Here is a 26,125-nt window from a genome sequence, read left to right as displayed (position 1 = left end):
TTTGCAAAACAATACCAGTCACCTTGGACAGGGAAGACTGAGTCTGGAAAAGCTGTCCACAGTGAGGAGAGAATTTAACATGGGCTGGATTACAAAGTAAGCATGAAAGGGTGCCATTTGAAACCGGTTTGAGATAATCTTGGAATGCATAGTTTGTAAAGGGCTGTTTCACATAGCAAGCAAAAGTAGTCGTTAGTGATTTGGATGACTTTCTTAACGACAGAAGCAAACCTGACACCTGAACAAGTTATACCGACACTTAGAGATGGTGCTAGCTAAAACACGATGCTCTCTAACAGAAGACTATTCATGGTGACAGACATTATGGGCTAAGCCAGAGGGGATGACTCACACTTACAATCAGACTCGGGAGTTTTACGTCAGTCTAGCCTGCACAGTGAGAACTTGCTCAAACAAACAAATAAATAAAAGTTGTGTATTAGAAAAGTGAGGTCCCAGGTAGCAATACAATTCCAAAGAGACAATACTAACGCAACAATTTTGGGGAATACTTGGAAGCCATGCTGCGCAGGTATCATTGAATCAACCAGAGAAGATAGATAGTAAATACCTTCAAATTTACGCAAGTATTTGGGGATATTCCTATAAATCAGAAGAATTTGAAGAATATATGCTATTTGAAGATATATACTAGCGTGGAAATATTTTTCAAATAGGGTCTCATGAAGTCAAGGCTGGCCAAGGCTAACCTTAAGCTCACCCTTCTGGCCGGTGCAGTTGTGGTAACATATCTGGTGATTTGTTTTTGCCATTATAGCCTTGAAATGGTTGCAGTCTTCCTGCTTGGGCTCCTGTGTGCTGGGCTTACAGGTCCATGCCCCCATACCCATCCCTAGCATGGAAATTTAATATAGACAAGAGAAACCTTTCTTTTAAGTTAAAGAAATGAAAAATATGCCTAAAGAAGAAATCTGTGGCTGAGGATCTAACCCAGGGGCAAATCACATGCTTGGTCAATTCAAGCCCTTGGTTGTGCCCACAAGAGAAAAACAAAACATGTAAGTACTGATGTGTGAATAATGCGTGGTCTCCAAGAGAAAAACCCAAATATTTGCACTGTTATGAAACGCTGCTAGAATCTGAGCTGGGATATATTATTGGAACGCAAATTCTTCTAAACGCTGCCTGTGGCCCTGTGAAATCATATTTATGGTCATAACTGTGTCTACAGGATCTCAGTAGTAAATTTTTTAAAGATTTTTTTAAAATTTAAATTCAGGTGTGTGTTTTTATGAACATATGTTATGTGTGCAATGCCTTCAGAGGCCAGCAGAGGGCATCAGGACCCCCCAGCTCTAGAGTCACAGGAGATTGTGAGCCCCTTGACCAGGGTGTTGGGGTGTTTTGTTGGGGTGTTTTGTTCGAGACGGTCTCCCTGTTAATCTCGGGTCTCACTCGGAGTCTCTGGTAGATCAGAATGTACTATTTGAACCAAGCTGGGCTGGTACTCACAGAGATCCCCCTGCCTCTGCCTCCTGAGTGTTAGGATTAAAGGTGTGCACCACCTCAATCAACTTTCATTGTTTTTGTTTGCTTGTTTGTTTTTGAGACACTGTCTCAGACCATAGCATCAACTAACTTCAAACTCTGGGTGATCCTCCTGCCTCAGACTTCCAAGTGCTGGAAGTCCAGGTGTGAGCTACCATACCAGACTCCAGAAGTACATTTTAATTTACATTTTTCCTCTCAAAAATGGAGGAGCTGAGCAGCGGCACGGCCCAATTAGTAAAGTGTTTGCCTAGCATTCATGAAGGCCGGGGTCAGTGTCCCTAGCACAACACAGCAGCCATGGTGGCACACACCTGTTATCCCATCACACAGGATGTTGAGGCAGGAGAATCACAAGTTCAAGCTCATCTTCAGCTACATAACGCATTCCAGGATAGCCTGGGGCTACATGAAACCCTGTCTCAAGAAAAGAAGGGAGGAGGGAGAAAGATCAAAGGCTGGAAGAGTTGGGGCTACCTCTTAAAAAAAAAGCCCTATGGGGGGATATGAAGAAATGGATCATCAATTAAGAACAAATACTGCTTTTCCCCTGAGTTCAGTTCCCTGAACCCATGCGCCAGAAAATTTTGAGTTGCTCAGATGATCTAGCACCTTCTTCTGGCCTCTGTGCACACAAACACAAGTAAAAGTTAAAAACAAGAACTAATTTAGGTTAGCATCTTCATCATCAACACACGTGACTACTTTCCCACCATTCCTCTCCCTCATTGGCTCCTCCATCTGGCTCCTCCCCTTGGGCTGTTCCCTTGTTCCCCATCTGCTTCCTGTGCTTCCTGTCCCACGTATCCAGGTGTTCTCTCATTTCTCCCTCACTAAAGATCTTTTTCTCACCTTTCATGATCCCCTTTCTAGTTGTTTCTTTTTTAATAAATCTTAAATTTTTAATTTTATTTTCATGTGTATGGGCATTTGCCTGCAATTGTGTCTGTCCACCACATACGCACAGGGCCTACAGAGGCCAGAAAAAGCCAGAAGGCGGCATTGGATCCCCTGGAACTGGACTCACAGACAGTTGTGAGCCACCACATGGGTAGTGGGAATTGAACCTGGGTCCTATGGAAGAGCCACTGGTGACTGTAATCTCTGAGCCATCTCTCCAGCACTCCCCTTTCCAGTTTTGTGATGTACTCAATTATAAACACACTCACACACACGCACGTGCACACACACACACAAATTTGCTTTCTACATATGAGGAAAAAAAGTGGTATTTTGTACCAGACTTCTTTTGGGCCACCAACCAGCTCCCAAATCATGGCACAGAGACCTATTAGTTACGAACGCTCAGGCTTCTCTTGTGCTTGTCCCACCAGCTCTTGTAACTTAACCTGTTATTCTTCACCTGTGTTTTGCCTCTGGGCCTTTTGCCTTCCTTTCCTTCTGTGTATCTTACTTTCACTGTGTCTGGCTGGTTGGTGGCAGCCTGTTTTCTGGCCCTGGGCGTGTCCCTCTCTTCTCCCTTATTCTCTCCCTTCTCTCTTGAGCCTAGATTTCTCCTCCTGCTTATTCTCTCTGCCCACCAGCCCTGCCTATCCCTCTACTGCCTAGCTATTGGCCATTCAGCCTTTTATTAGACCAATCAGGGGCCTTGTGCAGGCAAGGTGAACCAGATGCAACACATCTTTACATAATTAAACAAATGCAATGCAAACAAGTGAAACACATCTTTATATCATTAACAAAGGCAGCAGAAACAAATGTAACACACCTTCACATAGTTAAAGTCATAGTCACAGCATAAACAAAGGTAGCACATCTTTGCTCAGTTAAAATAATATTCAACAACAGTATTTGTTTGGCTCATTTAGCTTAACGTCATTTCCACTTGCATACGGTTTCCTGCAGATGCCATGGTTTCATTTAAACTCGTGGTTACATAAAATCCCATTGTGTGTATGTATCACATTTTCTTTACCCACCTGTCTGCTGGCAGGACTCTAGGCTGTTCCCACTTTCTTGGCTGTTGTAAGGAGTATGTCTATAAACATGGCTGCATGAGTATCTCTGTGGTACGGTGGCAGAGCCCCAACACATAAGCAACGTAGTAGCTCCTTTTTCAGTGTTTCAAGAAACTTCCGTACTGATTTCCACAGCGGTTGCCCACGTTAAAACTCCCACCACAGCGAATGGTGTTCTTCCACCAGCACTCCCTGGACAGCATGTGTGGTCATTGTTTTCTTGATGATGGACATTCTAACTGGGGGAGGCGGGCCTCTTCTAAAGTGAGAAGTGGCTTCTCTATCGCTCTCCCGAATCTTCCAGGAAGGAAGCACACTTCATTCTGAATTGCCAGGAGTCCTATTCCTTCACTTTTTAAATTCTGAGATCCAGAGCTGGAGAAATGGCTCAGAGGTTAAGAGCACTTGCTGCTCTTGCGGAGGACCCAGGTTCGTTCAGTTCTCAGCACCAACATGGTGACTCGGGTTCCAGGGAATCTAATGCCCTCTTCTGTCCTCCATGAGTACTGGGCATGCGTGTGATACACATACAAACGTGCAGAATAAATGCCCCTACACATAAAATAAATATTTTTTAAAGGTATAAGATCTGGCTGTCCCTTGTCGGATACCCCTTTACACTCGGTTATCCTCAGCAGCAGTGTGGCGGACAGCAGCTGCATTCTGGTTATCCTCAGCAGCGGTGTGGCGGACAGCAGCTGCATTCTGAAACAGCTGTGAACTGCGAACGAGGCTGCACTAGGCTTACACAGCTTCAGGTGTGAGTCCATGAGATAGAATGTGCCCCTTCTCCACACTCTGTGTCAGGCCCTCAGAGAATTGTGTCAGAAGGTACCTGATCACTTGTTCCTATTTCAGCAGTCTGCTATCCCCATCGTCATCCCAACAGGTATCCAGTTTCTGCTCACTGACTTCAAACCACTCTGACTCCATTGGAACTCTCAGATCCAACCCCTCTTCCAAACCATGTGTTCATCCTTTCTCTCTCACGTAAGCCTGTATTAAGGCAGGGAGATGATAAGGCGGGGAAAACACACTCGTGTTGTAGTGCACATGAGTAACAATGGTGACTGGTGAGCCTTCTCTTACAGAGTAGAAAGTTTTGAACAGTTGCTTGTTACCTAAATGTGTGGTCTGTTTCTTCAAATAAGGGCATGCTTTATTTTTTTTTTCTACTGGGTGGGGGATAATGGCTAATAAAAAACAGCAGTATTTCAAGTAGAAAGGGGGTAATCATAATCAGATGTTTCTCTCCCACCCGCCAGTTCCTGAATAAGCACTCAGAGACTTAATAGTACTTATAGATGTCCTGCCAATAGCTCAGACTTGTTACTCTCTAACTCTTACATTTTAAATCCTTTTTTTTTTTATTTTGGGGGAAGGGGGATACACATGTGCATTACTCTTGGCTTTTAAGTAGAGGGGGCTTGAACTCAGGGCCTCCAGCATGCTAGGCAAGCACTCTACCAATTGAGCTACACTCCCCCACTCTTACATTTTAAATCAATCCCTATTCCTTATTTACACTTTGCTATGCGGTGGTACCTTTATTAGCATAGCACGTTCATCTCCTGCTCCCTCTGCATCTGGCTGGCAACTCTTAACTCCACCCTTCTCCTTCCCAGCATCCTTAGTCTGGTCACCTCACCTATACTTCCTGCCTGGCTACTGGCCAATCAGTGTTTTATTAAACCAATTCGAGTGACGAATCTTTACAGTGTACATGAGGATTATTCCACAGCAGGTTGTATTGAAAATAGAGGTCATAAGTCGGGTACAGTGGCTCACTGAGGAGGCTGGCTCAAGAGCAATTGCCATGAACCAGTTTAAGGCAGAGAGGGCTAACAGCAAGACCTTCAATCTGAGGCAAAGCTTTAGCACAACGCTGAAAAGGAAGAGGTGAAAGAAGGTTTGGGTGGGGGAGGTTTTAGTTTTTTGAGCTTTGTTTTCTCTTCCTTGTTTCTATGCTGGTGGTTGGCTCTCAGTTTCCCTTTAGGTCAGCAGATTGTTTTAAATCTTCTGGGCTTTATTTTTTAGGGTTTTTAAAAACACATAGTATATTTATTTCTTGTTGGGGGGATAGATACGTGTGGAGGTCAGAGGTCAACGTCAGTTGTCTTCCTCACTGTACTAGGAGCATACCATTTTGGTTAGGCTGGTGACCCAGTGGGCCTCTGGATTCTGCCATTCCCTGCCTAACCACCTATACTGGCTAGTTTTATGTCAACTTGACATAAGTTAGAGTCACCAGGGAAAAGGGAGCCCCAAATGAGAAAAAGCCTCCATGAGATCAGCTGTAAGGCATTCTCTTTATTAGTGATCAACGGGGGAGGGTCCAACCCACTGTGGACAGTGCCAACCCTAGACTGGTGGTTCTGAGTTCTATAAGAAATCAGGCCAAGCTGGGCGTGGTGGTGCACTAGCCAGGCAGAAGCAACTGGATCTCTGTGAGTTCAAGGCCAGCCTGGTCTACAAACTGAGTTCCCAGAAGGAAAAACAAACAAAACGCCAAGCTGAGAAATCCATGAGGAACAAGCCAGTAAGCAGGACCTCCACGGCCTCTGAATCAGCCCTGCCTCCAGGTTCCTGTCCTGTGTGCCTCCTGTCCTCACTGTCTGTGGTGATGAGCTGTCAGATGGAACTGTGAGTGAAGCAATCCCTTTCCCCCATTTGCTTTGGCCACGGTGTTTCCGCACAGCAATAGTGACCCCAGCACACCAGCACTGGGGTAACAGACCCGCCCAGCTGTACCCGGCTTTTATATGGGTGCTGGGATCCAAACTCGGGCCCTATCGTGCTCGGCAAGCACTTTACCCACTGAGCCACCTCTCCAGCTGCTGTTTTGTTTTTTGAGCCACTCCTTTGTAGCCTTGACTGGCCTGGAACTAGCTCCGTAGACAATACTGGCCTGACCTCTGGGGCCAACCATGTGCTGGGATTATAAGTACATACTATTTTCTGTACCTTGCTTTTGTCACAGAATTTCAATATGTATTAACTCTCAAATGGGCCTTAAATTCATTATGTAGCCCAGGCTGACCTCAAATTTGTGGCAAACCTGCCTTAGCTTCCGGAGTGCTGGGATCACAGCGCAGAGGTGATAATACTCCCTGTTCTTGTCAGCCTCCCTGTCTCCCTCCCTCTCTCCCCCATCTCTTGCTTTCTCTCTTTCCTCCTATCCTTTTTGTTCTTTCTGAAAGCTAGAGGCCAAACTAGTTGCTCACTCTGAACGTGGTCCAGATCATGTAGTCAAGGCAGAGTTAAGTAGGTATGTATGTATGGAAATGTAGGCATATTTGTTCGAGTAGGCCAAAACGGGGCAAGGCATGTTGCCAAGCGTCTTTAGAACAGCAGCAAACCTTTGAGATGGAATATTTTAAAGCATTGTTGAAAATAAGCTAAACTTTTAGGAAACAGCAAACGCAGAGGAATACTTCTCTGTCAAGTAAATTGGGCGGGGAACCGCACACCAAACGAAACGTGACTAATACTTCAGCAGTGATTTCACCTCAAGCATTTCATGAATGTCACATGACCCACCCACTTCTCCTCCCGCACCTCCGAAGATTACCCTATCAGCAGCAATAACACCCTGTTGTTAGAGGGCCAGACTTGTATCTCAATAGCCACAGCATTCCCAAGTGGAGAATACTGCACTGTTCTCTTGTTCATGGTTTCTCTGATAAGGTTAATTTTTGTTCCCTTCGCCTCCTCGCTTAATCTCATTCCACCCCCTTCCTCTCCTCAATCAGAATTTTTTTTTCATTTTCCTTCTTTCCTTTCTCCTCTCTGTCATGGCTTGAACAATGTACAAATTCATTATGTAAACCACGAACATTTTAACATCTTAGCACACAGTACAGACTGTCCACTCTGTAAAGACAGGCCAGAGAAAGAGAAACCATGAACAGCCTTTCTGGATGGACCCTGGACACCCAAATCCATGATGCTCAGTAACACGGTTCCAAAGGTAGAACAGCGAAGGGCTCACTAGTAGAGCACAAACCTTGCTCCCCAAAGCCACGGGCCTGATGCCCAGCAACATAGGAAAAACACATCATGGAGTCAAGCAGGGGACACGTGCCTGAAATCCCAAACTCAGGAGACTGAGAAAACAAGCTGAGTACCAGCTCAGACTACATAGTGAGGTAGCCTGTCTAGAAAACAAACAACAAAACAAATTAAAAGCCTACTTACGGAATCTCACATTACGCAGACATTAACACAATGGATTTCATGGCCATATTTCTCTCTTTTGTGTTTTGGTTTATATTGTTTTGTTTTCTTTGACACAAGGTCTCTTATAGCCAGGGGCCTCAAATTCCATAGGTAGCTATAGCTGCCCTTGAACTCTTGATTCTCTTGCCTCTGCCTCCTGAATACTGGAATTATAGGCCTAGACCACCACCTGAGTTTATGCAGTGCTGGACTTGTGAAAATTGAACTCAGGGTTTTGTGCATGTAAAGCAAGCACTCTATCAGCTGAGATACACACACACACACACATCACAACGAGAGAGAGAGAGAGAGAGAGAGAGAGAGAGAGAGAATACACACACACAGTTCTTTGGTAGACCTCTTTAAAAAGAGTGATATTTCTAGATTGTATTCATACCAAATTTGCATTAATTTTTTTAAATCTTCAATGAAAGTTAGGAAACAGCTGAGTTATTTTTAATTTTTCAGTTAATGGAAAGAGTCTTTTTTGAGGCAAGGTCTCATGTAGCCCAGGCTAGCCTCAAACTGGCTATATCACTAAAGATGACTTTGAAATCCTGATTCTCCAGCCTGCACCTCTCAAGTGCTGGGATTAAAGGCATGCACAACCACACCCACACCCACAACCATTGTAGGGAGCCTCCTTTCCCTCACCTCACGGTAACAGCTGCTTCAGCAGATAGCTGAGCCTCAGAGAGAAGTATCATCCTGGCTGTGTTTAGACACCTGTGCTCTTTTAACCCAGCTGTACGAGAACCACCAAAGGCCAGGGGTAGACAGAAGGAAGGAGAGGGAAGGGAACGGAGAGCAGGCAGATGGAGGAAGGTGAGCACCTTTCTGTGCAACGCATCTCTGGAAAAGGTTCTGCAGCTGCAGCCAGACTCCAGGCATCCAGGCCCACAGTGCCTCTCTGTAGGGGTCCAGCAGGAGGTGAGGAAGGAAGGAAGGGGGAATGCGTGCTTTTCTTCCCCCAAAGGAATTGCATGTGTTCCATCTGAAGAGACACTGTAGGAAAACATTAACCTGGACTTGGTGGCATCTGCCTGTATCGCGAACTTGGGTGGTAGCAGCGGAAGGGCCTGATGGGAGCCATTCCTCCACCGAGGTTCCCTCTTCTTGACACAGACTGACAGCACATCCGTGTTTCCTCTCGTCTGTCAGTTTGGGTTCTGCTCAGCGAGTAGTTATCTGAGGCTGCGCCACAAGATTTCAGAATACTCCTTCATCAGACTTCCTTCCCTTCTCTTTTCCCTCTTCTTTCTTGTGGTGACGGAGGCAGAAGGCCTCTCAAATGCTGAGCTACATACTCATACATACATACATACCCTGTCACTGAGCTACATACGCAGCCCCAGATTTAGTTTATAAATTTTATTTTTCTTAAGCTTAAATATTTCCACACACACCCTTTGGTGCTGGGGATTGATCCCAGGACCTACCCAGACTAAGAACTGAGCTCTGCCTCCAGCCCCATGCCTGTAAAAAGTTAGCAGGTTTGAACCGAGGCAAGATTATCGCCACAAACTTTAGGCCACCCTAAACCACACAGTACTGACCCTGTCTTAACAAGTGGAAAGTTGAGTTTTAAATAAAATGAAAATTCACCTTTAATCCCAGCACTCGGGAGGCAGAGGCAGGCAGATCTCTGGGAGTTCGAGGCCAGCCTGGTCTACAGAGCTAGTTCCAGGACAGGCTCCAAAGCTACAGAGAAACCCTGTCTCGAAAAACCAAACCAAACCAAAAAAAAAAAAAAAAAAAAAGTGGAAAGTTGAGTTTTAAATAAAATAAAAATTCACCTTTAATCCCAGCACTCAGGCAGCAGAGGCAGGCAGATCGCTGTAAATTCAAGACTAGCCTGGTTTCTGCATATAGTGAGTTCCAGGACAGCCAGGCTATGTAATGAGACCCTGTCTCAAAACAAAACAAAATCCACATGAAATTTCTGTTCTGTACACTTCCCACAGCGCCATGCTAGAAGAGCTAGCACATCTGAGCAAGTCCGGCAGTTTGTGTGCCTGCTTTCCTGTCCAAGAACTTATACAGGAAATTTGTCCGTGGACTTGGGGACCTCCACACTTGATTCAGAAACCAGAGCTAGGCATGGTGGCACATCCCTGAAACCCCAGCACTTGGGAGGTAGAGTTGAGGGCCATCCTCGGCTATACGTGGAGGTCAAGGCTAGTCAGAGCCACAAGAGACCCTGTCTCACTCTTCCTTGCCTCCCTCAAAAGAAAAAAAAAAAAAAAGAAGGTAGGTGAAAGCTTATTTTAGTTTTAGTTTTTTTGTTTTTAACAAAAGCAGAGATGGAAATCCACCCTACACAAGGGGTGTGTTCGTGTGTGTGTGTGTGTGTGTGTGTGTATGTATAAATCAGAGGATAATTTGCAGAAATCAGTTCTCTCCTTCCATCATGTGAGTTTCCAGGGATCAAGCTCAGATCATCAGCCTTGGCAACAAGTGCCTTTACCCACTGAGCCACCTCTCTGGTCCCTACCCAGGGTCTTGCTCCCCTAATCATTAGAAAGGACAACACTAGCTGTCCCTTTCGTCACTAGGAGTGCCAGCTGGGGTGGACTGGCTGGGCCTGACCGCAATAGGGACAACCTGACAGACCTGTCTCTAATCTCAGGATCTTGGTATGAGGAACCACCATGGGAAAAATGGATCCTCTCTAGTTCTCCTAAATCTTCATACAGCTCTGACAAAGTCCATTCAGTCTTCTTGTTTTAACCCTAGTTTAGAGTTGCCAGCTGAAAGAGAGGCTGTCCACTTACATTCTATTTTACTGAAAATCAAGGAATTTTAAAAAAATTAAAAATTAAAAAATAAAAGTGTATCTTATGGAGGACTGGAGAGATGTCTCACCAGTTAAGAGCACTGGTCGCTCTTCCAGAAGACCCTTGGGTTCAATTCCCAGGCCCTACACAGTGGCCCACAAGCATCTGTAACTCCAGTTCCAAGTGTTCTGGCGCCCTCTTCTGACCTCTGTGGGCACTGCATGCAGAGACAGAAATGCATGTAAAACATCCATACACAGAAAATAAAATCTTAAAACCAACCGCCCCCCAATAAAACAACAAAAAAAATCAATATGTCTTATTATTCCAGGAATATTGGGAAATACCTTTTACACCAGCATTTGGGAGGCAAAGGCCGGAGAAATGCCACAAGTGTGAGGCCAGCCTATTCTACATATTAAGTTCTAGTCTCAGGGGAGGGAGGTTGCACAATCAGTAGAACATAAGTTCAGATCTCCAGAACCATGTAAAAAGCTGCCTCCCACACCTGTAACGCAGTGCCAGGAGGCAGAGATAAAGAGGATCGCTTCAGAGATCTCACTAGCCAGAGAGCCCTGTGACTCTGCGTCAAAACGTGGGTCAGGATGGAGGGCATCTGAGGTTAATCTCCGGCTTCTACACAAATGCACATACACATGCATGTGCACACACATGTGCATATGACACACACACAAATGTCTACATACAACACACACACAAGTAAAATACAATTGTAACTATACATCCTACATATTTACTACTAACTCCCGGCACGCCACCTCCGTTGAATTTCGGAAAGGGTGCTTTAGAGGCGATTGTAAAGAATGGGCTCAAGGCTTTTCGGAAGTATCAGATAAAAGTCACACTCTTTGGCCAGTTCTCAAGGCCCAGGAGAGGATGACAACTAACGAAGTGGCTCATTGAATCAAGAGATACGCTGGTGCTGTCTGCAAAACTTGACTGAAATGCTCAGAAACCACTGTAGCTTATTCACAGGTCCCTGCAGACGTCACCTAAATCAGTTCAGAATGTTTTCATCACTGCGAAAAGAAACCAGAATTCCTCTCCTTCCCTGGCATTCCTCAGTACCCAGCACTTGGCAGCTAATGGTTTCTGGACATTTCCTTATAAACTGAATCACACAACACGTGGCCTTTGGTGTCTGGCTTAATTCAAAGCTTAGCTTGTTCAAATAGTGAAGCGTCCCTATTTCTCTCTCCTTTAGGACAGGGGCTCACTACGTTTCCCTGGATGTCTTGGAACTCGCTGTCTCTGCCTCCTGAGTGCTGGGATGAAAAGCCGTTTGCCACCACGCCGCGCTGTTCTCGCTTTTTGAGTATTGAATCTTGCGAATGTGGGAACATCTGCGCACACGCTTTGGTGTGGTTGTGTGGCTTCGTTTCTTTGACTGTAAACCTAGAAGTGGTTAGACGGTAACTAACTACCCACTTGTTTCCCAAAGCAGCTGCTCCACGTTACCGTGGGCCAGCGCGAGAAGAGACAGCGTTTGCCCTAGCTTCCCAAAAGAGGGCCTGTTTCCAGTTCGGCCTCCGCAGGGCCACGAACGCTCTCCCTTCTCTGCAACGTCCCACCCGACTGCAACCAAAACATAGTTAAGACTAAAGCGTTGTAGGAAATAATTCCGTCTTGGTCCAGGCCCACCTCCAGAGCGCCCCTAGGCCGCAGCAAAACAGCTAAACTAGCAGAGGTTATCTGGACGTCGTAGTTCCCTTTCCAGTCGGGCCGCTCAGAGACTATGAGAAGAAAAACTACAACTCCCAGAATGCCGATGTGCTATGGCGGCCGAAGGGGCCAATTGGCCTGCAGAGCCCGCCCTCCCTCGGGTTGGGCGCCCAGCCAGCACGTCTGTAAACACGCCGGGGGCCTGTCATGGGGCGGGTAAAGGAGGCGGTGGCCGAGCGGGGAGGCGCCTGGGGCAGCCTCCTGGGTCCGCTGTGCCATTCCTGAACTGGTCCGGGTCCGCGTGACCGGGGCTTCAGGGAAGCGAACTGTTAGGCGAAGGAGGAGGCAGTCAGAGCCATATCCCCTTCATCCCCGGGGCGGGGGCCGGGCCTGGCCGGCTAAGGCGGGGGAGGGCCGGGAGGGCGCCGGGCCGGGCCGGCCTGACTGCCGAGATGGATGACAGCAAGGTAAGTCCTGGGCTGGCCGCCGCCGCCGCCGCCGCCTGCTTGTCGCCGCCCGTAGTCCCGCCGCCCAGCCTCAGTTCAGAAGTCCACGCGAGCAGTCACGAAACACCTGCCATAGATACCAGTGTGCCTCGGGCCCCTGGCACCCCGCCAGGACACCGGGGAGCACCGGGCTGCAGTTTTCTAGCAAGGGCCCTCGCCCTTGCAAAATTTTCACTCCCGGGGTAACCGTGTTTGCTAGGGGTTCCAAGGAGCGCAAGCTCTGACCTGCAGGTCAAAATAAGTGAAGAAACTACCGTGCTTTTTTTTCTTTTTGCCCTGTCTTGCCCCCTCCCAGCGTTTTCCAGTTGGGAGAGATTAATTAGTGCATCCTGAACTCGACATAATCACCCTTGATGGTTTTCCCTCCTTCCCTCAGCCTCGCTTACTCAATGCCCCATTCATATAATCAGTTCACCCTCCCACCCCGCAACCCGAGCTATTTTCCTGCCGTTGGTTGGAACAGTGCTAGCTCCTCTTGCTTTCTGGCCAGAGCCTGTAATCTAATCTCTAGAAATCGTCTCTAAGAAAAACAGTATTTTTTCCCCTTTTTAATTCAGCGTAGTGTCCCATCTCTAGCTATGTTTTAGTCTCTAGCGCACTTTTATGACTATAAACTAGCGCGCATTGTGGGTGAACTAGTAGATTTATGGCTCTACCGTCTCATATTACTCTTGCTTCACATTTTGTGAAGATAGGAGTGGTCAGAGCGTCCCTTATTAATGTTTTACGATGTCTGGGAGTTGGGACTTTTAAGAAATCAAACTTTTAAATATGTCTCTCTTTGTGGAGCCAGGTCTTGTGGAGCCCAGGCTAGCCCAAAACTCTCAGTAGCTGAGGATGATCTTCAGCTGGTCCCCCTGCCTCTTCCAAGGGCAGGGACGTCCAGTTGGAACCTCATGCCTGGCATACATTTTGTCAATATTTAAAGCTTTCTTCCTTATGCTTTTGGAAGTATAATTTTTCTATTCCTTGGGAGAGTGTAGTACTAATAATAAAAACCCAAAGGCAGATATTGAGGTTCATCCTGAAGATCAGAAAAGCAAAACAGCCAGCCACTGGCTCTTACCTCTACCTCAGACCAGAATGGTGATCCTGCCTCCACGAATCCTCAGACTGAGACTGAGCCTGGGACCTGCCTCCTCTCGTCTTATATCCTCTCTAGTGCTGGGATTAAAGGTATGCACCACTACCACCCAGCTTCTATGGACAACTAGTGTGGCTACTGGGATTAAAAGTATGTGCCACCCCTGCCTTATCTGTAAGGCTGACCAGTGTGGCTGTTTTACTGTCTGGTCTTCAGGCAAGCTTTATTTATTAAAATAAAAATGAAATATCACTACAAGAGAGTTTTCCCTCTAGGTCCCTTTATATATTTGATATATAATATCATATATATCAACAAAATTCTATTAAATTTTTTGTTTCGCATACCCTCAGATAGGTGGGGGAAGTCCAGTTATCTTGACTGATTGTTCTTCATTGATGCTTCCCTGTTATGTGGAAGGCTCTGAGAAGAGTGATAGACCGGAGAGCCCAGCACTGTAATCTGCCTGCTGGACACACTTAGGAGAACCAATGGCTTATGAAATAGCAAACCCCTCCTCCGACAGGAAGTGGTATTTTCAAAATAGAAAGGGGGAGTTCTGAAAGTTTTCCAGAAAACATGTTCCAGTCTTTGCTATCTTGATCTTTCAGTGTTGGTTCTGAAATGGAGTCTGTAGACTATATCCATTATCTTTCCCAGAAAATAATCTCAAGGTGCTGAAAGAGTGTAATATTCATCTTTCTCAGCTGGAGTCTTTCACAGGATGTAATTTCCAGTTATTTTTTTTCCAGACCTTTGAAATATTTAACAGCTTTCTTAAGGTCTCCAATAATTTCAAAAGTACATATGGATTTTTACTTACTTTACAAAAACAATCACATACAGTTTTTTTGTTTGTTTATTTTTAAAAAGAGTGTTTGCTTTTAAAAAGAGTCTTCTTGTAGCCCCGGTAGCCCACGTTGACCTCCCAATTTTCTGTGAAGTCAAGGACAACCTTGAACTTCTGATCCTCCTCTGTCGGCCTCTCATGCACTGGGACTGCAGGCTTGTGCTCCCATACCTGTGTGTGTGGTGGGGGTTGAACCCATGACTTTGTGCGTGCTAGGCAAGTGCTCTACCAACTAAGTTACATCCCCAACTCCGTAGAGGTTATTTCTGAAACTAGTACATGACAGTGGGGTTAGGGGTAATTTTATTTAAACATAAAATTTTATTTAGAACTGTAACTTAAATTGCTAGGTAATAGTGATTGTTTGAAACAGTAACACTGAGATTACCTGATGTACTCAGGTTTCAGGTTTCGTTAACTATTGTGCCCCAGGTATGTTCACCAGCCCGTGCAGACATACTGTTGCAGCTGGAGGGAAAAGATCATAAGCTAGAATCTGTCTGCAAGATTGAGCACCTAAGAAGGAGGGCTTGGGAAAGCGCTGAGCAATATAATTAAGTATTGATTTCCTAGAGTCCTGTTGGGTTAGTTAGGAAGGAAAAACTAGCTAGGTTGCTGGAGCTCTCTGAACTTCCCTAGTCTTTTAAATGAGACCAGACCCTGTCTTGGAGGCTTGGTCAGGCAGGGTTGAGATGGTGCACTGAGTGGCTAGTACTAGCCAGGCTCCAAAGCTACAGAGAAACCCTGTCTCGAAAAACCAAAAAAAAAAAAAAAAAAAAAAAAAAAAAAAAAAAAAAAAGATAGTACTGATTCTCACACACAGTCAGTACCAGCAAACACGAACTTAACATGTTACCAAGCAGAGACATCTGTGGGTTCTGACTCCCTGGTCTAGTGATTGCTAAGAGACATTTGTAGCCATGTTCCTACTTATGCTAGATAGTGCCCCTAACTATACCGCAGACAGGACAAGAGCGGCATGATGGGACACACAATGAACTTGAACTCTGTCCTTACATTGGGTGATAAAGGTCACTCTCTCCAAGGCTTCCTGTGCATCTTCCACAAGGAAGAAGTATTTTCTTGAAAGTCTTTTTCTGATCTACAGTCTTGAAAGAAAATAGAGATACCTTATTTTAAATCACAGAAGGGTCTTTTGTGTTTTAATGTTTACTGAATGAATAAGTGGAAATCTTCTAAATCAGATGTGTTCTTGCCAGTCTGAAGGCCTCTACAGAGTGTTGCCCAGTCCAATAGCATAGGACATCTTTGTTGAAGGAGTAGGTCAGCTACTGGCCACAATGTTAATATGGGCCACTGTTTTCCTTCCTTCTGTCTGCCCTGTGCTACACACTGTTTTATAGAGACATGAAGTTTCTCACTTTCTAACCTTTTGTACATATCAAGGGCCTCATTGATAGTAATTCTAAATAGGTGGCGGTAAGGAGATTTAACTTCAAAACAAAACCCTGGCATTCAAATCCTGAAATTCTCTCCGTTGCCCCTTAGTCATCCTCTGCCACATTGGAGCCATCTTCCTTGGAGTGTCCCATAAGCCAGCAATCTGTTCCTCTTCCCAGCCCCCTCCAGCAACACTTCCCACAGCACCATGCTAGAAGAGCTAACATATCTGAACAAGTCCGGCAGTTTGTGTGCCTGCTTTCCTGTCCAAGAACTTATACAGGAAATTTGTCCGTGGACTTGGGGACCTCCACACTTGATTCAGAAACCAGAGCTAGGCATGGTGGCACATCCCTGAAACCCCAGCACTTGGGAGGTAGAGTTGAGGGCCATCCTCGGCTATATCTGGAGGCCAAGGCTAGTCAGAGCCACAAGAGACCCTGTCTCACTCTTCCTTGCCTCCCTCAAAAGAAAAAACAGAAGGTAGGTGAAAGCTTATTTAAGATGTTTTACTCTTTAAGGGCTTCAGAAACAGTTTGCTTATTTGTTCATTAATTTATCAAGTACTCGTCCACCTAATATGTACCTGTTGTAGGCAGTAGAGACAGAGATTAGTAAGCCCTTGTGCTGTTCTAAAGAAGCTTTCACTGCTGTGGGTGATGCCAACAGCTAGAAAAGTAACTACAGCCATGAGATGAAGATGAGGTGACGGTCGGCATGGTGCTGCACACCTGTGATCTCCTCACCCAGGCAAGCAGAGGTGCAAGACTGCTGGCTGTCCAGGCACGGTAGCACAGCCGTCGAGCTCAGGCAGAGGCAGGAGGATCTACGTGGCAAGTTCCAGGCCAGCTATGGCTATGTAATGACACCCTTTCTCAAATAAAGAAGTTCAAGGTTATTGTCAGTTTGAGGCTGGGCCTGGGAACACATGAAACCCTGCCTCAACGAAAGAAAAAATATATACACCCACAAGCTGTTTCAGCGGAGTGATGATAGGGCAGACTAACAATGTCCACAGTGGAAGAAACAGATGGCAGAGAAGCACACACACTAAGTATAGACCATTGTATGCAGTCAGGCATTGCTAAGGGCCACACAGTGTTTGCACAGTTCTGCTTAGCTCCAGGGACAAGCAGAAAAGTTGTGTGCGGCCCCAGGGTAGACCTGAGGTGCAAAGGGGGGTGTGGGAGTTAACTCTTGGTTTAGAGATGCCTTTGTTTCCTTCTTTCTCCTGATAGAAGCTGGCAGAAAAGTTAGCAACAGGAAGACATGGTTACACTCTGCTTTCTGAAACCCTTGTTTAAAAAAAAAATTCTAAGCCACACATAGGGAAGTCCCTCAGAGCCCCAGAGAGAGACTCTTCTGTCATTTCTTGAAGATGGAGAAGGACAGTGGCTAGGACACAGCTGTCTCCTTTAACCCCAGGCAGCACCGCTGTGCTGTGTTTCCAAGGGAACGGTGAAGCAAGGTCCTTTCTCTCTTGATTGAGGCTGTGACACCACTTCTTTTAACAACAAGTTGCCTTAAAAATGAGCATTATAGTCAGAAATGCAATTCTAGCACTTGGTAAGCTGAGGCAGAAGGACTGTTGTGAATTCAATTCAAGGCTCTTCTGAGCTACAGACTGAATTTAGATCAGCCTGGGCAATCTCAAAATACAAACAACCAAAGCCACTAGAGAATCTGAATATAAGTAAATGCATAAAAGATGGCAAAATAGAGTCTTACATTTGGTCAAAGTGGATATTGAGCATAGGAATACATTTCTGCCACTTTCTGCAAGCCACCTGAGGTGACCTATGAAATAGTTTATTGTTCTCTTGACCCCGAAATCTTACAAAATCATGCAGACCGACAGGCTCAAATCTAGAGGCTGGAGAGATGGCTCAAGTGGTTAAGAGCACTGGTTGCTCATCCAGAGCACCTGGCTTCAATTTCTAACTCCCAAAGGCTGAATCATACCCATCTGTAACTCCAGTTCCAGGATCCAGTGCCTCTCCTGGCTTCCAAGGGCATCAGGCACTCATGTGATACACAGACTTATATGTAGGCAAAATATCCATACTCATAAAAAATAATTAAAACAAAAATTTTTAAAGGTTCAGGTCTTCACATTTACTGTAAGATCACCTGTGAAACTACTCAGGCTGTCAAAGATTTGCATATCTGAAAAGCCACCAAGTAGCTGAAAGATGTCACTCTACAGAAGCAGTGTGTGCACTTTGGTAGTTGTGCCCAGGCTACACACTAAGACTGGACACAGGGTCAGTGTCCTAAGAAGAGTGCTGAATTTTTATTGTACATGGTTAAAGAACAGAGAGCAATGCTGAACTTTAGGGTTTAGATATAGAGTCTCTGGTCACTGAACACAAAGCACCCAAGATGTGTCATTAACCCACGAAAGAGGTCCTCCTGCCCCGCCGCACTGAGGTGATCCTCACTGAAAATGAACAAGTTGTTCCAAAGCCAGAAGAGAAGACATTTTTGAAGAAACCAAAGAAAGAAAAACTTTTGGCATGGGAACAAATTCAGCATAAAAATATGCAAGTAAAAGTTCTTTTTAAAGGATTGGATTTCCCCTCTGTAACTGAAAAAGACAAGGATAGAGGTGTTCGTGTGAAGGGCGCAGGGAGCTCCTCACTCAAGGCTGAGTTGACAGTGCTTTCTCATGAACCCCTGGTTTAACTAAGAAAAGAAAACACATTTGTCCTCTTTTTTTCCAAAAGACGGGACATAAAATACTGTAAGAGTCTTTGGAATCAGATAAGGGTTTCTTATTTTGAGAAGCCCCAGAAGTTCCTATAGAACACACGACTAAATCACGTTCTGGCTTCTGCAGACGTTAGAACTGTCCCCTGATATCCATAATAACCTCGGGCTTTGCAGACTGCTTTCTTTCTGTCTCTCTTGGCTGAATCTTAATTCTTGACTCATTTACTTATTTATTTATTCATTTATTTATGTATTCTTGAGACAAGGTTTCTCTATGTAACAGCCCTGGCTGTCCTGGAACTCTCTTTGTAGACCAAGCAGGCCTTGAAACTCACAGAGATCCGCCTGCCTCTGCCTCCCGAGTGCTGGGATTAAAGGCGTGGGTCACCACTGCCCGGCTGTTGCTTTGCTTTAATCAGAGCTTTATTGGAAGATAGTTCATGGATCATAAAATCACATACAAATTGCCGGGTGGTGGTGGCGCACACCTTTAATCCCAGTACTCGGGAGGCAGAGGCAGGCGGATCTCTGTGAGTTCAAGACCAGCCTGGTCTACAAGAGCTAGTTCCAGGACAGGCTCCAAAACCACAGAGAAACCCTGTCTCGAAAAAACCAAAAAAAAAAAAAAAAATCACATACAAATTCTATGATTTGCTTTCTAGTACATTCACAGTGGTTGAATGACAACCACTACTAATTCCATTATATTTCTATCTTATGAGCAAACCAAAGCACCCATATAAGGCAGTGTCATTCAGTAACAAAGAGAAACATGAAGCTATGAAAGGTTCCATGGAGTTAACACTCCCAGAGCCTTAAACATGAATTACTAAGCAAGAGAAGCAATTTGAAAAGTCTGCATTCTGAGTACTCTAACTGTGTGACAGTCTGGAAAAGGCAGAACCGTGGAGAAAGGAGATCAGTGGTCCCAGGGCTTGAGAGAGAAGAGGAGATGGGTCAGAGGATATTACGGGGAGGACACTGCTCTGTGTGACACTGCATTGCCAGGCAGCGGTCCTGTGCTTTTGTCAAAACAGACATGCACAAAAGCTTGAACTCAAACATGGACTCCGGTCCGTAGGCCAGCATTAGCTCACCCGTGTTAGCTGGTGTCCCATCCTATTGCAAGATGCTACGAGTGCCGTCCCATCCTTTTCATTGGGCACTGTGCTGTTGTCTCACCTCGATATCGTCTTTAAAGCACAAACTTTTTGATTTGATGAAATTCAGCGAGTAATGTTTTTGGCTGCTTTGTGTTTGTGATATCACAACTAAGAAACTATCACCCAGTGAAAAGTCATGGAGAGTTTGATAACTTTCGTTTTTTTTGTTTGGTTAGTTTTTTTGTTTTTGGTTTTTTTGAGACAAGGTTTCTCTATAGCTTTGGAACCTGTCCTGGAACTAGCTCTTGTAGACCAGGCTGGCCTCGAACTCACAGAGATCCGCCTGCCTCTGCCTCCCGAGTGCTGGGATTAAAGGTGTGTACCACCACTGCCCGGCTAGTTATTATGATTAGCCCTTTGTTTTTTAATTAAATTTTATTACGTTGTTTATTTGTGTGCGTGTTTCTGGCTGTCTGTGTGCTCATGCACAAAAATTAATTGTAAGGGTCAGCAAGATGGTTTAGAAGGCCAACACAATTCTTTTTCCTGTGGCTACCCAGGCTGTCCTAGAACTCTATTAGTATGGCTGTTCTTTCTCCTTTACCTGTTTTGGTGTCAGCTGGGTATGGTGGTGCATGGGTTTAGTCCCGAGGCTTAGGAGGCAGAGGCAGAGGGATCTTTGAGTTTGAGGACAGTCAGATCTCCATATCAGGTTCCAGACCAGCAAGCATTATATAATGAGAATCTTTGTCTCAAAACAACAACAATGATGATGATAATAATAAATTATTTTGGTATCTTTGGAAGTTAGAAATTAAACTCAGGGCCTTACATTTTCTAAAATGTACCTGTGCTAAAGTCTGAGCTGCACCCACCAGTAAACAGAGACTACTCGTTCATTTCCCATCTCCCAGACCCAAATAATCACACAGAAACTGTATTAATTACAACACTGGCCAATAGCTTAGTCATATTTCTAGCTAGCTCTTACATATTAAATTAACCCATTGCTATTATTTTATGTTTTACCACCAAACTTGTGGTAACCTCTTTTTTTTTTTTTTTGAGATAGGGTTTCTCTGTGGCTTTGGAGCCTGTCCTGGAACTAGCTCTGTAGACCAGGCTGGTCTCGAACTCACAGATATCTGCCTACCTCTGCCTTCCGAGTGCTGGGAGTAAAGGCGTGCGCCACCATCGCCCAACTTGTGGTTACCTCTTGCTTCTTGGGCAGTTACATGGTGTTGCCTTGCCTTGACTCCGCCTACTTTCTCTCTATAGCTCAGTTTGAATTTCCCACCTGGCTTCACTCTGCTAAGCCATTGCCCGAAACAGCTTTATTCATTACCCAATAAAAGCAACACATATACAGAAGGACAGCCCACATCACCTACCTGTGCTTTCTGGAAATTAGCTGACCATGAATGTGAGTATTTATTTCCAGATTCCTAGTTGTTTTTCATTGATAAAGTTGGATTTTCTTTTTATTTATTTTATTTTTAAAACAAGTTGTAGGCTGATGAGATGGCCCAGTGGGTAAAAACACTTGCCACCACACCGACTAAGACCAATTTCTAGAACTCTCATGGTAGAAAGAAAGAACCAGGTCCTACAAGTTGTCCTCGAACTTTCACATATGTGCTGCAGTGCATGCACATCCGCACACATAAACAAACAGATAATACACGTAAAGAGAAAGAAACCAGCCACAGCAGCCATTTTCCCATAGCTCACCAAAATAACAAATGTAAAGGGACAGGAGGGGCAATCGCTGTCTGCTCAGTGCCCTTTTAGGAAATGTGGAGGTGTTTCATTGGCCATATCCATGCCAGTCTACAGGAAGGGTGGTATTGTAGACATCAAGGGGAAAAGGAAAGTCCTCATAAGTAAAAAAGGCAACACCGGAAGAGTCTATGACGTCACCCAGCATGCCGTGGGCATCATTTGTAAACAAGCAAGTTATAAGGGCAAGACTCTCACCAAGAGAATTAATGTGCAGACTGAGCACACCAAGCACTCTGAGAGCAGAGACAGCATCCTGAAGCGGGTGAAGGGAAATGATCAGAAGGAAAGGGAAGTCAAAGAGATGGGCACCTGGGTTCAGCTGAAGCACCAACCTGCTCCTCCCAGAGAAGCACACTTTGTAAGGACTAACAGGAGGGAGCCTGAGCTGCTGGAGCTCACTCCATATGAATTCAGGGCCTAATGTACATTTTTTTAAAAAAGTAGAAGACTGGACTGTTTAAAAAAGAAAAAAAGAAACAGATTGCTGCTTTAGCACACTGGAGAGAGCAGTGGATATGGCAGTAATGGAGTTGGTTGCCCATCAATTTGCTTGCTTGCCTTTTTTTTTTAGATTTACTTATTTTATGTGTATGGGTGTTGTTTGCCTGCATGTGCGTCTGTACACCATGTGCATGCAGTGTCTGAGGAGACCAGAGAGGAGATTGTATCTCCTGGAACTAGAGTGGCTCACATGCTATGAGCTGTTACGTAGGTTTAGGAATCAAACCTGGGTCCTCTGGAAGAAGCACAGTGCTCATACCCACTGTGCTCTATCTGCAGCCCTAGAATTGCTTATTTTCATTTTCAGATTTTCCTTGATAGTGAATAGAGTAGCAATACAATGGCTCTTTGTATGTAGAGCTTGTGACCGGTGGCCTTGCTATACTCTTCCCTTTACGCTTGATAGTGTTTGTGTGGATCCTTTGGGATTTTCAGCATTTAAGATCATGTTTCTACAGACAGTCAATTTGACTTTTCCATTCTCTATCTGAATTGCCTTCTGTTTTGTTTTCTTTCCTGTTGACTAAGAGTGATGCGAGAAGACACGATCCTTGTCTCGCTTCTGATCTTTGGCAGAAAGCAGTTGGTCTTTCCTCAGCAACTCTGATGCTGTGGGTGTTTTGTGGATGATCTTTATCAGGTTGAGAAAGTTCCTCCTCTATTTGCTATATAGTTTTATCAAATAAAGGCTTCGGACTTTTTTGAGTTACACATTAGTGTCTGAGAGGAGCATAAGGAGGTAGCAGCTGCTGGAGGATGCTGTCCTTTGGCCCAATTGCTATCAATTAGGGATCTCTTCTGAGGCTTGAGTGAGATGAGGGAGTTCAGATAAGTGACACCATGTGGCTGCTTTGAACGCCTCTAAAGGAGCTAATGAATTTGTCAAGAATGAAAAGAAGAGCTGTCAAGGAGTCAAGAGAAATAAAAAAAGGCCCAGCACTAGGGCTCCTACCAAACCCAAGGACTGCTCCAGCCCTGCAGCTGGAGGGGCCATTAAGGCATCAAGCAAAGAGGACTGACGGGGATAAGACTGAAGACGTGCAAGCAACAGCACAGGGTCTTCGTCCAACTCAGCATCTGGCTGTGGCTAGGGCCTGCGCAGGGGCTCAGGAGTCCCCAGTGTGACCCACAGCTACTCTGTCTGGCTTCTAGACCTTCTTAGTTCCCACACATGACAGGCACTTCTCCCCTGAATCCAAACCACCTGAAAGAGGACACGGCAGAGCCCTCCCTAAACCCACCAGAGTGTACACTGGGAGACTCAGCAGGAATGTGACCAAGGCTCACACTGTGGAGATGTATTCCTCCAGTGGGAAAATCAAAATGATTGCTGTGCCTATAGAAAGTGTTTATCCTTATCTTTCCTGAGGCTACACATATGTAGAATTGGAGAATCCAGGTGAAGCTGGAGAGATGTTGGAACACACGGGTGGAGGACAGACTGGTGGCCAGGGCATCACGGCTACTGCTGTTTGCCTCCTTGATCTTAGCCACCCCCTTGGCAATTCAGCCCTACAGGAGAAAGGCTGCCACTGCCTCGCGTGTGTAGCTCATCCCAGGGACAACGAGAAGGCTCTGCTCCTCTAGGCTCAGATGCCCTTTGTGCCACGTATTGATCTCCCAGTCACCAGCATCACAGCAGCGGGAGGTGAGCAGGGCTGCTGAAGTGCCCTGGTGCTACTTCACTTCTCTGACCAAAGAATTGGTGTGGAAGGGTCCCTCTGCTGAGAGGGCTCCTCTGTCTGCAGAGGTACTTTGAGTGTGTGGTTGTATCGCATAGTCAACTAGAAAACATTGTGTAACTTTCCATCATTTTGGATAAGGCTGTGTTTGTACTTTATATGAAGGAAGTGAATAAGTATAATTAGAATGAAAATTGAATCATGAAAAAAGAACTTGAATATCTATGTAGGAATTTTGGTTGGGGGTTGTTTATTTGACATTGTGTCTTCATGTAGCCCAGGATACCCTGATTGTCTCTCTCTCTCTCTCTCTCTCTCTCAATATAATGTTTTATAAAAGATTTCCAGATGTTAAACTGATCTTCATTCTTAGGGTAAATCCCTCTTGGTCAAGGGATAGAGTCGTCCTTTTATGTTACTGAATTTAGTCTTATGGGTTTGGTTTTCTGTTTTGTTGTTTGTTTGGGACTCATTGTGTTTGTCAGTGTGCATGTGTATGTGCATATGTGTGTCAGTGTGTGTGTGCATGTCTATGTGTGTACATGTGTGTGCAGCTGCATATGTCAGTATCCTCTTCTGTGAGTCTCCATCTTTCCTTGAGGCAGGGTCTCTATGAATCAGGGTTAGGGTTCTCTCTGAGCCTGGGATTTGTATTTCCTTGACCAGGTTTTCAACTGGCCAGCACCAGTGATTTTCCTTTCTGCCTGCCTTAGAACTAGGGTTTATTGGCCTATACTAAATGCCTTGCTTGGGACATGGGTGCCGGGATTTAAACTTTGACCCTAGTGATTATGCAGCAAGCACCCTTAACCTTTGAGTTATTTTTCCAGCTCCCCCTTACTTTTTGTGAGATTGAGGCTCATGTAGCCCAGGCTGACCTAATACTCAATATATAGATAAGGATGATCTTGAATTTCTAATCCTCCTGCCTATACCTCCCAAATGCTGGGATTGTAAGGCATGTGCTCGCATGTCCAGTTTATGTGGCGCTGGGAGTTGAACCCAGTTTTTATGCTAGATAAGTACTCTGCCAGCTGAACATTCTCAGCCCCTTGTTCTTGTTTTGGAGCCTGGCCTTGAACATGTGATCCTTCTGCCTGAGCTTCCTGAATCCTAGGATTACCATCCCTGGTTCCTTCTAGTGTCAGCCTCATTGGAATTGGAAACTGTTTTTTCCTCTTAGATTTCTTGAGAGGGTTTACGAAGGGTTAGTGTTAATTCTTTGGTTTTGTGTTTGAGGCAGGGTCTCATGTAGCCCAGAAAGGCTTTGAACTCTGACTCTGAACAATACCTTCTAAGTGCTCAGGATATAAACATGGGCCAGGCCCAGCCTAAATGTTAATTATTTAAATGTTGGTATAATTTACTAGTGAAGTCACCTGAAACTGGCTTTTCCCTGATTTTTTATAACTAATTCAGACTACTTGCTAGAGATCTACCGTCCACACTCTGGTCTTGAGCCTGCTTTGCTGCCTTGCTAAGGGTTCCCCCTGCATGTTTGTTGGCTCTAATTTTCTGCTTTCTAGCTTCTGAAGACGGAAAGTTGGGTTATTGATTTTAAAACTTGATTTAATGTTGGGGTAGGATGTCCTCTGAGCAGCTCATCAGTCACGTGACATAGATCTGGTTTCTGTTTTTCATTTCGTTCCTCTTAAAGTTTTTAAATTTCCTTATAATCACAATATAGTCTGTTTTCTCAAAATAGTTTTCTAATTTCTCAGTCTTCTTTGATTATTAATAAATATTTTTATCACATTAAATATTTATTACTGTGTACTCAGAATTATGGTATTATACCATTTAGTTTCTAAAAGTTATGACATTTTAATTTTAGTCTAACTTTAAAGAGGAAAAAAATGTTTTGTTTTGTTTTGTTTTTTGAGACAGGATTTCTCTGTGTAGCCCTGTCTTAAAACTCACTCTGTAGACCAGGCTGGCTTTGAACACAGAGTTCTGCCTGCTTCTGTCTCCCAAGTTCTGGGATTAAAGGCGTGCACCACCATACTCGGCTAAGGAGATGTTATTAACAGGTAGTTAACAGACATAGGTCTGGAAATCCCAGCACGCAGGAAGCAAAGGCAGGAGGATCACTTAGGATGTGAGGCTAGTCTGGACTATATAGCTGTCCTAATTAGCCAAAAAGAGAAAGAAACCAAGTCAATACTCTTTAAAAAATATTATTTTTAAGATTTTGTGCGTGTGTACCCATGTGTGTGCAGAGGCCCACAGAGGCCAGAGGCTTGGAACCCCTGGAGCTGCAGTAGCAGTAGCTGTGAGATGCCTGGAGTGGGTTCTGTGCTAGAGCAGTGCATGCTGCTAACCACTGAGCCATCCCCCA

The 26,125-nt window shown here is 45.0% G+C and overlaps 1 protein-coding gene across 1 annotated transcript in view; it reads left to right on the top strand.

The window, feature by feature from the left end:
- The first annotated feature begins 12,371 nt into the window (after positions 1-12,371).
- Positions 12,372-26,125, top strand: part of Crebl2 (cAMP responsive element binding protein like 2) — a 29,083-nt gene continuing 15,329 nt past the window's right edge. Inside the window, exon 1 of the mRNA XM_057787058.1 lies at positions 12,372-12,633. Coding sequence (XP_057643041.1) covers positions 12,619-12,633 — 15 coding nt within the window. The 5' untranslated portion in view covers positions 12,372-12,618. The remainder of the gene's footprint in view (positions 12,634-26,125) is intronic.

Source organism: Chionomys nivalis, chromosome 1 (assembly GCF_950005125.1).
Source record: "Chionomys nivalis chromosome 1, mChiNiv1.1, whole genome shotgun sequence".
Classification (NCBI taxonomy): domain Eukaryota; kingdom Metazoa; phylum Chordata; class Mammalia; order Rodentia; family Cricetidae; genus Chionomys; species Chionomys nivalis.
The sequence above is the reverse complement of the archived record's forward strand: the minus strand, read 5'-3'. Positions and strand labels throughout refer to the sequence as shown.